Genomic DNA, 12,984 nt, shown 5'->3' on the forward strand with positions numbered 1-12,984 from the left:
CTGGCGAGGATGATGAGGATTCCTCCCTGTAGTCTCTCATCGTTCAGTAGACCATGCTTCTTTATGTGCCAGTGTTCCACGAGGGCAAGAACAGAAGCTGAAAGGCTTCTTGAGTCCCAGGTGCTGGAGCCCATAGAAAGTTACTTCTGCCACGTTCTGTTGGTAAACAAGTCAAAGACCATTTCAGATCCAAGACTTGAGGAGACAGACTCCACCTTTTGAAGGGAGAAGTGGCAAAATGGCACAGCCTTTTTTTCCAATCTGCTACAGAAAGGATGAATCCAACACATTTAGAGTACATCCACTGCTTTTTCGGAGTGGGGCCTACACTGCCATAATGGAAAATACCATACACTCAAGAAGAAGAATGTAGAAAATTCTGTCTAGAGAGGCTTGGGAATGGAAATGGAAGTGGGAAGAACTGGGGACAAGAGGAATAAGCAGATGGGAATATGGGAATTCTTCAAAATTGCAAAGTATCAAAACAAGCTGATGCTACTAGCTTAATCTAGTATTCACAGATCTCTTTGCCTCAGACAGTTTGCAAAAATGCCTAAAATTTTCTGCAAAATCATATGTGTAAGCATGTGTCTATAATTCTGGGAAGAGAGAAAGGGCTTTCATTGGATTTTCAAAGGTGTTAGGACCATAACAGAGTGAAGAATCACAGTACTAGAGTTTGAGAAAATTAACTCATATTTCACAAAGGGAATTTTTCTCTTCTTTTCTGTGGCTTCCAAGATTTCCAGGGGATTTGGCAAACATCAACAAGGTAGAGCTCTGAAAATAACATCAGGGCTGGGCAGCCTGTGTTAGTAGGCTACTTCAGTCCTGTGGGCACAGGATACAATGTCCGGCTGGTTGGTTTTCTAAGTTTTGGTAATGTGCATCAGATTTGAGGTAGGACGCAGGGATATAATGAAGTTCAGTGTCTGGTTACAGTGGTCAGTCTCCACTTCTGACAAAGTATGAACCAATGTAAAATGAGACGTGTTTAAATGGTTTTTCATGTAACTTCATCTTTGCATAACTCCAGTGTTGGTTTCCTTCCACAGGAGAAGCATCCCGAGCTGCCCTTGATTCAGTTTAAGCAGAAAGAGGTGAATGCTGCCTGGGAGCGTCTCCACGGTCTGGCTCTCCAGAGACGGAAAACCCTGTCTGATGCTGCAGACCTCCAGCGATTCAAACGGTATGGATCTGGCCACCGCTTTGCAGAAAACTTTAAAATAGCATCATGTTTGTTATTTGCATTAGCTTCCTTCTACTCTTGTTAGCAATTAGTGGTCAATACTTCAAACCAAAGTGGATCATGTGCTTGCCTTTGAGACAGCAAGGGAGGGGGCAGTTAAGTCAATATTGTGAAGATTGGAGCCCGAAGAAATAAAAAAATAGCATTGGTGATTTAGTGATGGAAGCTCTGCAGAAGCAAGGAAAGCAGATTGAGAATTAGGTGCTGGTGGAAGGTGGAGTTGGGAAGAAGAAAAGCATTCATAAAGAGCTTACCGAGACATGCAAAGTATCTTTGGAAGATCAACTGTCAGGAGGTCCAGGTTCTTAATATCTCAATGGAAACAACTATTAAGCAAGGACATCTTATATTACTTTTTATTGGTATGTGGGAAGGCAAGGTAATTATTGTTTTTGGGTGACCCAAGGTGGTCCTTGCTGTGTGCTCTGTTGCACTGCTTGCTGTGCAATGCCTGCCATCTTCTTTGGTTGGAACTCTTGCCAATCTCTGACAGGGATGTGACCGAAGCCATCCAATGGATCAAAGAGAAGGAACCTCTACTCAGCTCTGAGGACTATGGCCAAGACCTTGTTAGCTCTGAGGCACTGTTTCACAGTCACAAGGGACTTGAGAGAAACCTTGCAGTTATGAATGACAAGGTAAGTCACCGTCACAGGAGTGACTGGCCCCTTGAGCTAGAAGAGGCATTTGGTGGTCATCTTGTCTAGCACCATGCCTCCAGAGGGCACAATAAATTTACCCTTTTCAATGAAGGAGAAATTCAGTGGCACTTGAATATACTTCCTTATTTTAATTCATAACTTTTACATGGATACTCCTTACTTTATTTAAATTATTTGTATTTAAATATACATACATGAGTTATATTGTATGGTGTTTTTCTAATATATTTCACAATTTAAAAACAAAAAGTGCATACCTCCAAGGAAGGTTTCCTAATTTCACTCAGTGAAATACCTCGTGGCCAGAGAGTCTTTCCTTTCATCTACCCATGCTTTTTCCTGTTGCAGCTGAATCCTGTTTCTTTTTGTTCTTCACTCAGTAGATTAGAAAACTATTTTCTTCTTTTCCTCTTGTAATAAATTCCGAGACTTGCTAAAGCCACCTTTAAATTCCCTTTTAAAAGCTGGGAAATCCCAGTTCGTATGTCTATAGAAGTGGGTACAGGCACACTAGAACTTAGAACAAGCCTACTTTCTCGAGTGATTGCCGTCCTTTACTATTTCCCCTCACGACTTTAGTTATGACATAGACCGATTACTACTGAGTGTCCACAGGACAGTCAGCCCACAGAAAGACCCACACTTACTGTGATTTACTTATGGCCCTGTCCGTGTGTATAATTTCTACAAACTCCCACCTTTCCACTTCTTTTATTCTTCCTTATTTTTGTTTTTGTTTTTGGTCTTTTATCCTGATACTGAATAATAAAATCCCATGATCTGATGAATAATGATAATGAAATCCCACACCCTAGACAAGATCTGATTATAGTCGAGTATGACGAAAGGGGTAATAACATGTGCAGAGTCATCCATATCCACGTTTTGCCCTGGTAACCCCACTACTCAGAAATTGTGCTTAAAATGGTCTGGCATTACTGGAATTTTCTTGACCTCCTTGGTGGAAATGTCTAACTCCCACAATATTAATTAGGGAAATGGTATAGTGGTGGTGAAGGAGCAACTTAGGTGAAAACCTTGCTCTGACACTTACTGGTTGAATAACTTTGAACCAATAAATACTTTACCTCTTAGTTTTCACATAAAAGGGAAATAAGAATAATTTCTACCTCAGTATTATTAAAGGAAGAGTATAAAATGAGAAAATGCATGTAAAGTGCTTAGCACAATGAGAGATAAAAAGTACTCAGTAAATTGTAATTATTAATATAGTGTGTTAGTGTCATAATATATCAGTATAAATATATTTATAAATTATCATTACTCATATGATTGTTTTGCTATACTTTTTTCACAAATCTTTGCCAAGAGGAGTCAGAGTCCTACCAGGTTTCTTTTTCATCCCAAAGGTGAAGGAGTTATGTGCCAAAGCAGACAAGCTTATGCTTTCCCATCCTTCAGATGCACCTCAGATCCAGCAGATGAAAGAAGATTTGGTCTCCAACTGGGAGCACATTCGCGCCTTGGCTACCAGCAGATACTCAAAACTGCAGGCTTCTTATTGGTGGGAAATTCCTCCTCTCTGTGGCTCTGCCTATCTCTACAGGACACAGATATAATAGCAAAAGCAGAGCTAAGTATGAAAAGAGTAAAATAGAGAGGGAATCAGCTCCACTGCCTGCTCAGTAGAGGCAACAGATTCAATTTACCAAAGGAACTTTTTTGTGGACTGATATAATATGGTAGTCCCTGCTTAGCCATGGTTTCAATTACCCAAGGTCAGCTGCAGTCTGAAAATACTAGATGGAAAATTCCAGAAATAAACAATTCATAAGTTTTAAATTGTACACCATTATAAGTAGTATGATGAAATCACTTGCTATTCTGCTGCCTCCCGCCCGATTCGTGAATCATTCCTTTGTCCAGCCCATCAGTCAGTCACTTAGTAGCTATCTAAGTTATCAGATCCACTGTTGCAATATCGCAGTGCTTGTGTTCATGTAATCCTTATTTTACTTAATTGTTCATTTTATTATTGATTATTGTTGTTAATCTCTTACTGTGTCTAATTTGTATGTCAAACTTTATCATACATGTGTAGGTATAGTATATAAAAGATAGGGTTCAGTACTATCCTGAGTGTCAGGCTTTCTCTGGGCAGCTTGAAATGTTTCCCCCACAGATAAGCGGGTACTGCTGTACTCAGCATCACACCTCCACTCACCCCCATCCCACTTTCTTCCCATTTGTATAATCATGGGATGCTATGGAGGGACTCATAGCTGCTGGAAAAGCAGCTGAAGAAACATTTCAAAATTCTGCTTCTAGCTAAGGAGCTGAAATAAATTTTCAAGCTGAAGAGCATCAAAATAACTCCAGTATTATTTCCTGAATGTGGATTAAAAGCTTACAAAAAACTCTGATAACCAGGCATTATTTCAGTAATTAATTCTTACGATTAGTCTTTAGATAACCAGAAGATAGTGTTTACCTTATTGTTATGACTTAAAACCAAATGGTGAGCATTTAATTTTTTGGAATAGGTAACTGTTTTTGCAGTTTTTGTTTTTTATTGATAGGGTTAAAGGAGAGCTAGGATACATGAGGAATCCTAACCCTAATTCTAGTCCCCTCTTCCAAGAGGGTGCTTCCTGTTATTTATATGGCATGTATTTATTTATTGCTGCATTATGAGTACTTTATTCCATTTCGAATACCTATGGGGTAGGTGTGACCTTGTAGTGATGGAGAAGTGATGCCCATATGTCACATCACACAATGACACACCTACCCTAGGAATATACAACCTGGAGTGAAGGACTTACAACCTGCACCACTAGAGGAACTAGACCTGCAGTCCCCAACCCCCAGGCTGCCCACCAGTACAAGTCCATGGCCTACTAAGAACGGTGCCGCACAGCAGGAGGTGAGCAGTGGGCAAGCAAAGCGTCACCGGTATTTACAGCTACTTTCCATTGCTCACATCACCACCTGAGCACCGTCTCCAGTCAGCTCAGCAGCAGCATTAGATTCTCATAGGAGCACAAACCCTCCTGTAAACTGCACATGGAAGGATCTAGGTTGTGCGCTCCTTATGAGAATCTAATGCCTGATGATCTGAGGTGGAGTTGAGGCAGTGATGCTAGTGCTGGGGAGTGGCTGCAAATACAGATTATCATTAACAGAGAGGTTTCACTGCACAGAGACCATAATAAATCAATTGCTTCAGACTCATCTTAAAACTCTATCAGTGAGTGGCAAGTGACTGACTATGTAATAATAATAGAAGTAAAGTACACAATAAATGTATTGCACTTGAATCATCCTGAACCCATCACCACCCCCCCCCCCATCGTTCCACGGAAAAATTGTCTTCCATGAAACCAATCCCTGGTGCCAAAAAGGTCGGGGACAGCTTAACTAGATTTTAAGTAACAGGAAGTACATCAGGGAAGGAGAGGGCTAGGATAAGAGTGAGGAGGACCTCACACATCTTAGCTCAACCTAACCCTAACTCTTTGTTCAGAGTCCTTTCACATCAAGTTTCTCCCTCCTGTCCTTTATCTCACCTTTCCCACAGGTACCAGCGGTTCTTGTCTGACTACGATGAGCTCTCGGGCTGGATGAAGGAGAAGACCGCTCTGATCAATGCTGATGAGCTGCCAACTGATGTGGCCGGTGGGGAAGTCCTGCTGGACAGGCATCAGCAGCATAAGGTAGAAAGGACAGGCATCCCCAGCCAGAGGAGGGGGCAGGTGATGTGGTTCAATACCAGGAATGCCAGAAGGCTTCTTGCTGCATTTTGAGACATTGTGTCTTGTGGCCACAGCATGAGATTGACTCTTACGATGACCGATTTCAATCCGCTGATGAGACTGGTCAAGCCCTCCTGGATGCCAATCATGAAGCCTCTGATGAAGTTCAGGAGAAGGTAATCTAGTTTAACAGAGTTTGTGAGATTTTGATGGCATATTTAGTCCTTACTTAATCTCATAATAATATGATAATCTCTGAATGGGAAGAGGATAGAAGTCATCTAAGTATGTTAATAATATGGACCCAACTTTTATGCTGCTCCCTTTCTCATACAGTCATCCATCATAATCCATGGGGGATTGGTTCAAAGACTCCCTGGGTTGCCAAAATCCGTGGATGCTTAAGTTCCTGATATAAAATAGTGTAATATTTGCATATAACCTCTGTACATCCTCCCATGTGCTTTAAATCATCTCTGGATTTATAATATCTAATACAATGTAAATTCTGTGTCAATAATTGTCATAGTGCAATGTTTAGGGAATAATTACAAGAAAATAAAAATCTGTACATGTTCATACAAACGCATTTTTTTCCAAATATTTTCTATCCATAGTCAGTTGAATCCACAGATGTGGAACCCACAGATATGGAGGGCTAACTGTGCTGTTTTAGTTAAATTGAATCATTTGAAATTCTCAGGACACAGTGTTTGCTTCCTCACATCTGAGCTTTTATGTCACCAACCCTCTGACTTCTACATAATAGGAAACATCCATACCATTTTGCCTTTTGACATTTGCTCTGTTTTGTCAGCTTTCCGTGCTCATCTCTAGATTGTAAATTCCATAAGGACTGCACCTTAGTCATCTGTGGATTCCCTAGTGCTTAGCACAGTGCCGGAAACACAGCTGGCACCTGTACCTTTTCTTCTTTCCTCTATACAACCTCAAATTAAGCTGATTTTTCTCTATCTGTGTTTTTCAAATTTACATTAAATAACAGGAAAACTTTAAACATTCACAACTCCACTGCATTTGTGAATGGACAACAGGTTTACCATCATTCCAACCTCCTGAATCACAGGGCCTCACTCCAGCCCCCTGACCCAGAGAGATTTTGCTCCAGTGACAAAGTCTAGGAACTCCTGGGGATGATGGTAGCAATAAGATCTGCAGGCCTCTTTGCTTCTCACTAGAAGCCAGGCAGAGCCTCCGGCACTATGTAATGAGTGAGGTTGAGATAACTGTGTTTTGAATTCTCCCAGAACTCTGTGGGGATATTGTAATATAGATTTTTATTAGTAACAAGTTTATGCCAGAGGAATAGCAGAACCCTAAGTCCTTGAAAACTCACCTATTATCCTGTGATTCTCAGATTTTGTGCTGCTCCTTTGATGGAGTTAACACAGAAGCAGCTATAGTAAGTTGGAATTTCTTGGGCAGATGCTTAACCAGAAACAAAGGCTTTTTTATGGGTTTGAGAATGTCTCTTTTCTCTTTTCTTGGTGTTTCTCATTTTTTTTTTTCAGAGTAAAATGCAAACTTCTCAGTCTGACATTTTAAGTGCTCTATGGATTTCATCAAATGTCCACCCTTTTTCAGACACTGCACTTTTCTCTAGAGCACATGGTACAATCTAACAATTACCTAGAGTTCCTATAATAACATTTTCTCATGGCACCATGTCCTCCTACAATCCTGCTACTTGCTCCCAGCCCTTGGTAGCTGCTCTCTGGTACAATACTTCCTATGCTTTTCCATACTTCTACTCCCTGGTCTTCTTACCAGAATTAGTCTTTTCTTGGTTCTTTATACATATTAAGTGTATTGTTCCTCTCTCATGGCATTTTTTCCATTTTTCCTATGCTAAAATCATTTGCTTAGATGTTGAAACCTTAAGAGAAAAGCCTATTTCCTGTTTATTTTTGTATCCTTCAAATGGCTTTGCATTTATTAGATGTTCAATAAATGTAGAATAACATAAATGATCTTCCTGATATACTGTCTTCTCCTTTCCAAAGATGGCAATACTTGCCAACAGCTGGGCTGCCCTGCTGGAACTGTGGGACAAGCGTCAGCATCAGTACGAGCAGTGCTTGGACTTGCATCTCTTCTACAGAGACAGCGAGCAAGTGGACAGTTGGATGAGTAGACAAGAGGTAGCGGGAAGGGTCCAACCAACTTGTCCTGGGAACTAGAAAATTATCCAAAGAAGAAAATATAGGTCTTTCTATAAGGCTACTTCAATTCCCTCATGAACGAATGCATATAAAAATACTTAAATATGTAGCAGAGAGGATTTAACCATAACTGAACATAAGACAAAATGAACATCAAATTTATAAGAGCTCAAGAAGAGAAAAATGTGACTAGATTGGGGAATTCCATGTGGATAGACCCAGAAATATAGGTAAGAAAATTGCATAAGAGCATCAGGAAGGAAGATTGAAGCTCCTACTGTTTGAGGTTAGTCTCTATCTATTGCCCTAATTTGTGCTGATTCCTGCCTTGTTCTCCAACCATCCCTTCTCCTTCCTTAGTCCTTGTGTCAGAGATATTCCAAGAGGAATCTCACTAATGGGGCACAGCTGAGGTGTGCCTTTCTGTCTTCTATAGGCCTTCCTGGAAAACGAGGATCTGGGAAATTCACTTGGCAGCGTAGAAGCCCTTCTTCAGAAGCATGATGACTTTGAGGAAGCCTTTACTGCCCAAGAAGAGAAAATTACAGTAAGAAATGGGCTGTAATTTGGGCATTGTCTTCCTGTTTGTATACATCATCTCAGACAATACCTGTGCCTAGATAGAATCACTCCTTTGTACAGAAAAAAGAAAGAAGGAAAAAAAAATCACTCCTATGACTGCCAAACATAGCATGAGGATTATTCTTAATCAAGTTATATCCTTGCTTTATTGTTAGTAGTATTTCTTTTTGTGTTTTTAAACTCTTTGATTTAATTTTGCAAACATATAAAATGTTGACATAGCATTAAAGCCAAACTTTATACTTATCTTTAAAAGAAAAAAAAGTTAAAATATCCAGAAAAAGAATCACCCCCATTTTTATCAACATTCTTCTTGGTCTACAAAGCATATTTGGGAAGGTTTTCAAGATGGTACATCATTTTTTTTCTTTCTGATGAAGTGCATGATCATTGTTTTATTTTTTTTTCCTCTCTAATAATATCTTAATATAGTTTTCTCTTCTCTAGTAATATCTAGATATCTAAGTAATATCCACTCTTTTCCTTCATAGCATATTTTTCCTTAATAGTATATCTTCATCTTTGTGTTTCTCATCTAAGCTACTATAGAGTTTTCCTGTGAACCTTAATTAAAGTATCCAGAAGACTTGTCAATATATAAGCAGGATTCAAAGGAGTGTGAGGAAGATTTCATTGGTCAATATATTATATGTCTTTGGCTGCCTTCTAGGGTGGTGCTGTCTTTAACGCCCCCTTCCCACATGTACAAACATACCACCACCACTCGCAGCAACAACAATCAAATTCCAAGTCTTCTTTGTTAATCTCCAATCAATTTGGAGCTTAATATGGTCCACTATTAATCCATATGCATGTTCTTTCTGTTGCTTCTCATTGGAGAAAGGATAACACTGTAAAATAATTTATTCTGTATAAAGTGCTATCATTTATTTTAGATCATTTTCCCGTTCTGATTAATTCTAAGCTCTAGCAATTTGGGAGATTACGGATAAATATAGATAAAAATTTGCCTCTACAATGTCTGACTCCTGTCCCCATGTAGCTGGAGGTATAAATATAGATGTAGATACAGATACATATCATAGAAGAATAGATGAATAGATAAATAGACAGATAGATAGACTTGTACCACCAGACATGACTGTATCATTAATAGTGTTTCCTCTTGATATTTAAGCACAGATCAAATATTTACCTTGTAGTGACATATGAATTCATTTACTGTAGCCTGGATATATATTGTGGCACAGAGAAAGTAATTGATATGCCTAAGGTATATGTTTTGAAATATAATTTATAACAGAAATCTGAATGAGGACCTAGATCTTCTGACCTTCCAACTTGTTCTCTTCCAGTGTTGTTCTCTTCCAATGTTGTTATGCTTCACCTTTAAACAGCTATTCAAACTGTGACCACCTACCCAGTGGTCACAGAGGGAAAACCACTCTATTTTGTTTTTTTTCAGACATTAGACAAGACTGCAACCAAATTGATTGACAATAACCATTATGATTCAAAAAACATCGCCGCTATTCGTGATGGGGTATGTCCAAAGGCCCAGAGCTTCTGCCTGCCTGTGCACTGGGGTCAAGGAAACTGTTGAGGGTATGATGACCAGAGCGGAAATTGAATCTCATGTACCCATATTGGTTTTGCTGACAGTGAGTTTGCTCATGGTTTTTGCAGCTGTTGGCCCGGCGGGATGCCCTGCGTGAAAGAGCTGCCACTCGGCGGAGATTGCTGGAGGACTCATTGCTTTTGCAACAACTGTATCAGGATTCAGATGACCTAAAGAACTGGATCAACAAAAAGAAAAAGTTGGCAGATGATGAAGATTACAAGGTAGGTAGGGGGTTTCAGTCCCTGGATATACTTAGGAGGAGTTAGTTTCATGGAATTATGATCTTGGAGCTGAATGGATTTCGATGTTCAGCTGGTGATCCACATTTTATAGATGAGGAAACAGAGGCTGAGAAAAGGGCAACGACTCCCCTAAGACTATATATCCAGTTACAAATCAAGAATCTATATTCTGGTTTTCCTATATCCTGCTGTTCCTCACTCCTTTCCTCTGGTGCAACTTCCAGTGATCCTTAACAGAGTGGAGGAAGGGTAGGGATGATCCTTATTAGCTGCTGTTGTCCCTTTATCAGCTCTTCTGCTCCCCCAAACTCCTATAGTAGGAAAATATTGCGTCTAATCCCAGAAATACATTCAAAGTTTTTGAAAGCAACTAGAAACTCAAAAATATCCTAAAAGTTTAATATAATATAGACATATAATGTTGTGGCTGGAAGGGAACAATCCCTTATTTTATAGATGAGGGAACCAGGCTCTGAGTTGATATGTAAATTGCCCAGAGCTATCCAGTTATTTAGAAGGTAGTTTAATATAAAGGTTAGAAGCACAAACTCTGGAGAAGGTGAACCTGGGCTTAAATTCTACTTTAGTTTGTGTGACTATGGAAATTCCTGAATTATCGCTAAGCCATAGATTTCTCTTTCTTGGAGTTGTACTAAACACATATTTTGCACTAAAAAAAGTTGCATAATAGAAACTATAATGCATACACATGTATACTCACAGACCTTAACATTTACCATCAGGGCTAGAATTACTGTCTTGATTTCTAGGCCAGTGTCTCTTGAAAGTGTTTACTTTTCCAGATATCATTTAGTCTTAAGTGTGTACTTACTATCCTTCTGTTCTTATATCTTGCTAGATCTATGAACACCTATCTGTACCTTTCATTTTGTGAAACTGAATTGTACATGTTTGCATTCCCTAGAGGAATTATGGCTCCAGTGTATGTTGAATAAACAGATCTCTATATGGGGCTGATGTGTGGATGATCCATGTACTAGGAAAGGGATAGAAAATAATTCTCACCTTTCATGACAGCTCCAACTGAGTGTTAATGCTTGCATGGGGTGACACGTTCAAAATGATCTTCAGGCAGTATCTGGGCTCAGTGGAAATAAATGCTGGATTGGTTAGCCACATCTGTCACATGCAGAAAGAGAGATGGGTCACGTGAGTTTTCCAAGCATTGGACTAGTGCAGTTCTCCCTTGTATCCTCTTCTTAGTACAGTGAAATTTATAGTGAGAAGTAACCCCCATCCTTAAAATTTCTGCACCTCATTCTTCAAGTAATGTTTTCTTTCCTCCCACCCCGCCCCCCATCTTGTCTTAGGACATACAGAACTTGAAGAGCCGGGTTCAAAAGCAGCAAGTCTTTGAAGATGAACTGGCAGCTAATGAGATCCTACTCAATAACCTGGAGAAAACTGGCCAGGAGATGATTGAGAATGGTCACTACGCCTCTGACAATGTGGCCGCTCGCCTGAGTGAAGTTGTCAGCCTCTGGAAGGAGCTGTTGGAGGCTACAGCACAGAAAGGTAAGAAGCAGAGGTCTTGGTGAAATCCAGTTCCTAAATTCTGCAACCTGCTGCATTCATCTTTCCCACCATGAATTTATCTGGTGACCTCTATGAGAAGGGATGCTGCTTATTTGCTTCCTTGTGTCTTCTTTTGATGGGAAAGAAGTTTTTTAAAATCCAGTCTAAACTTAGCACACTATATCTTAACACAATTTTATGTTTTCTTTGTGTATGTAGAGGTATTTTTTTTTTTTTTGGCTGAAATTACTTTTGTTTCCTTTACTTTTCTCCCATTATTTTTTTCTTTTCTTGAACAGCTATTCATGAACTATAAATTCAGTATTGGCTGTGGACCTAAATCTAGTGCACATATTTTGGTTCCATAAACTAGACAAGATATTATGGCCCAGGTGATTAAATTAGACATTCAGAGATTGTTGGTGTCACAAATGACGATCCTATAATATTTTATTCTTATAGATCTTGATCACTTGTTGCTTTTTTCACCTATCTGAAAGTGTTCAGGCTCTGCTGTAAGCGCTGAAAAAAATTTCCACGTGTCTTCTTGAATAGTCTCTATTTATATTTTATGATCCATTATACTAAGAAAGGGATGGAAAATAATTCTCACCTTTCGTGACAGCTCCAACTGAGAGTTAATGCTTGTGTGGGTGTCATATTCCTCCATACACCTCTTACTTTGGAAAATTGACCAATTGTCAGCAATGAACACAGTTAATGAGTTTTCTCTGTCAGTGCATCCCTTGTTATGGACATCAACCTAGAAACATGACTCTTCCCTGGTTACAAAGAGATATGTCATACTTGTGTTTTTGGATGTCATTCTGATTTTTGGTTTAGGATAACAAAAATCCAACTTGGCTATAACAATAAGATGGCATGGCTGCTCCCTATTGGGAGACATAGTAATTGCTTTGCAGAATGCAAATAATTGCTATAAGGTCACATAATAAAGAATTTAGCTGAACAGAGTATAAGTGATAAATTTTTTGGAAAATAAAACTGTGGGGCATGGTTTGTAATGAAGGGCAGGCACTATGAGGGGGCATAGCAAAGTTCAGTGAAAGATCTTTATAAAAAGAAACTTCCCAATATCAAATCGAACCAACATCATGTATTATTCTTCTCTTAAAAAGTAGGGTGTTAGGCCAGGCGCGGTGGCTCACGCCTGTAATCCTAGCTCTCTGGGGGGCCGAGGCGGGCGGATTGTTTGAGCTCAGGAGTTCGAA

General features: G+C 39.5%; 1 protein-coding gene across 1 annotated transcript in view; it reads left to right on the forward strand.

Moving 5' to 3' along the window:
- SPTA1 (spectrin, alpha, erythrocytic 1) overlaps nt 1-12,984 on the forward strand; it is a 71,165-nt gene that overhangs the window by 9,973 nt on the left and 48,208 nt on the right. The window contains exons 6-15 of the mRNA XM_012659453.1: nt 1,056-1,189; nt 1,743-1,887; nt 3,282-3,436; nt 5,453-5,588; nt 5,702-5,803; nt 7,652-7,789; nt 8,247-8,357; nt 9,819-9,896; nt 10,040-10,195; nt 11,548-11,752. Of these exons, the coding sequence (XP_012514907.1) occupies nt 1,056-1,189; nt 1,743-1,887; nt 3,282-3,436; nt 5,453-5,588; nt 5,702-5,803; nt 7,652-7,789; nt 8,247-8,357; nt 9,819-9,896; nt 10,040-10,195; nt 11,548-11,752 (1,360 nt within the window). The remainder of the gene's footprint in view (nt 1-1,055; nt 1,190-1,742; nt 1,888-3,281; nt 3,437-5,452; nt 5,589-5,701; nt 5,804-7,651; nt 7,790-8,246; nt 8,358-9,818; nt 9,897-10,039; nt 10,196-11,547; nt 11,753-12,984) is intronic.

Source organism: Propithecus coquereli, unplaced genomic scaffold, assembly GCF_000956105.1.
Source record: "Propithecus coquereli isolate 6110/MARCELLA unplaced genomic scaffold, Pcoq_1.0 Scaffold610, whole genome shotgun sequence".
NCBI classification, from domain to species: Eukaryota; Metazoa; Chordata; class Mammalia; order Primates; family Indriidae; genus Propithecus; species Propithecus coquereli.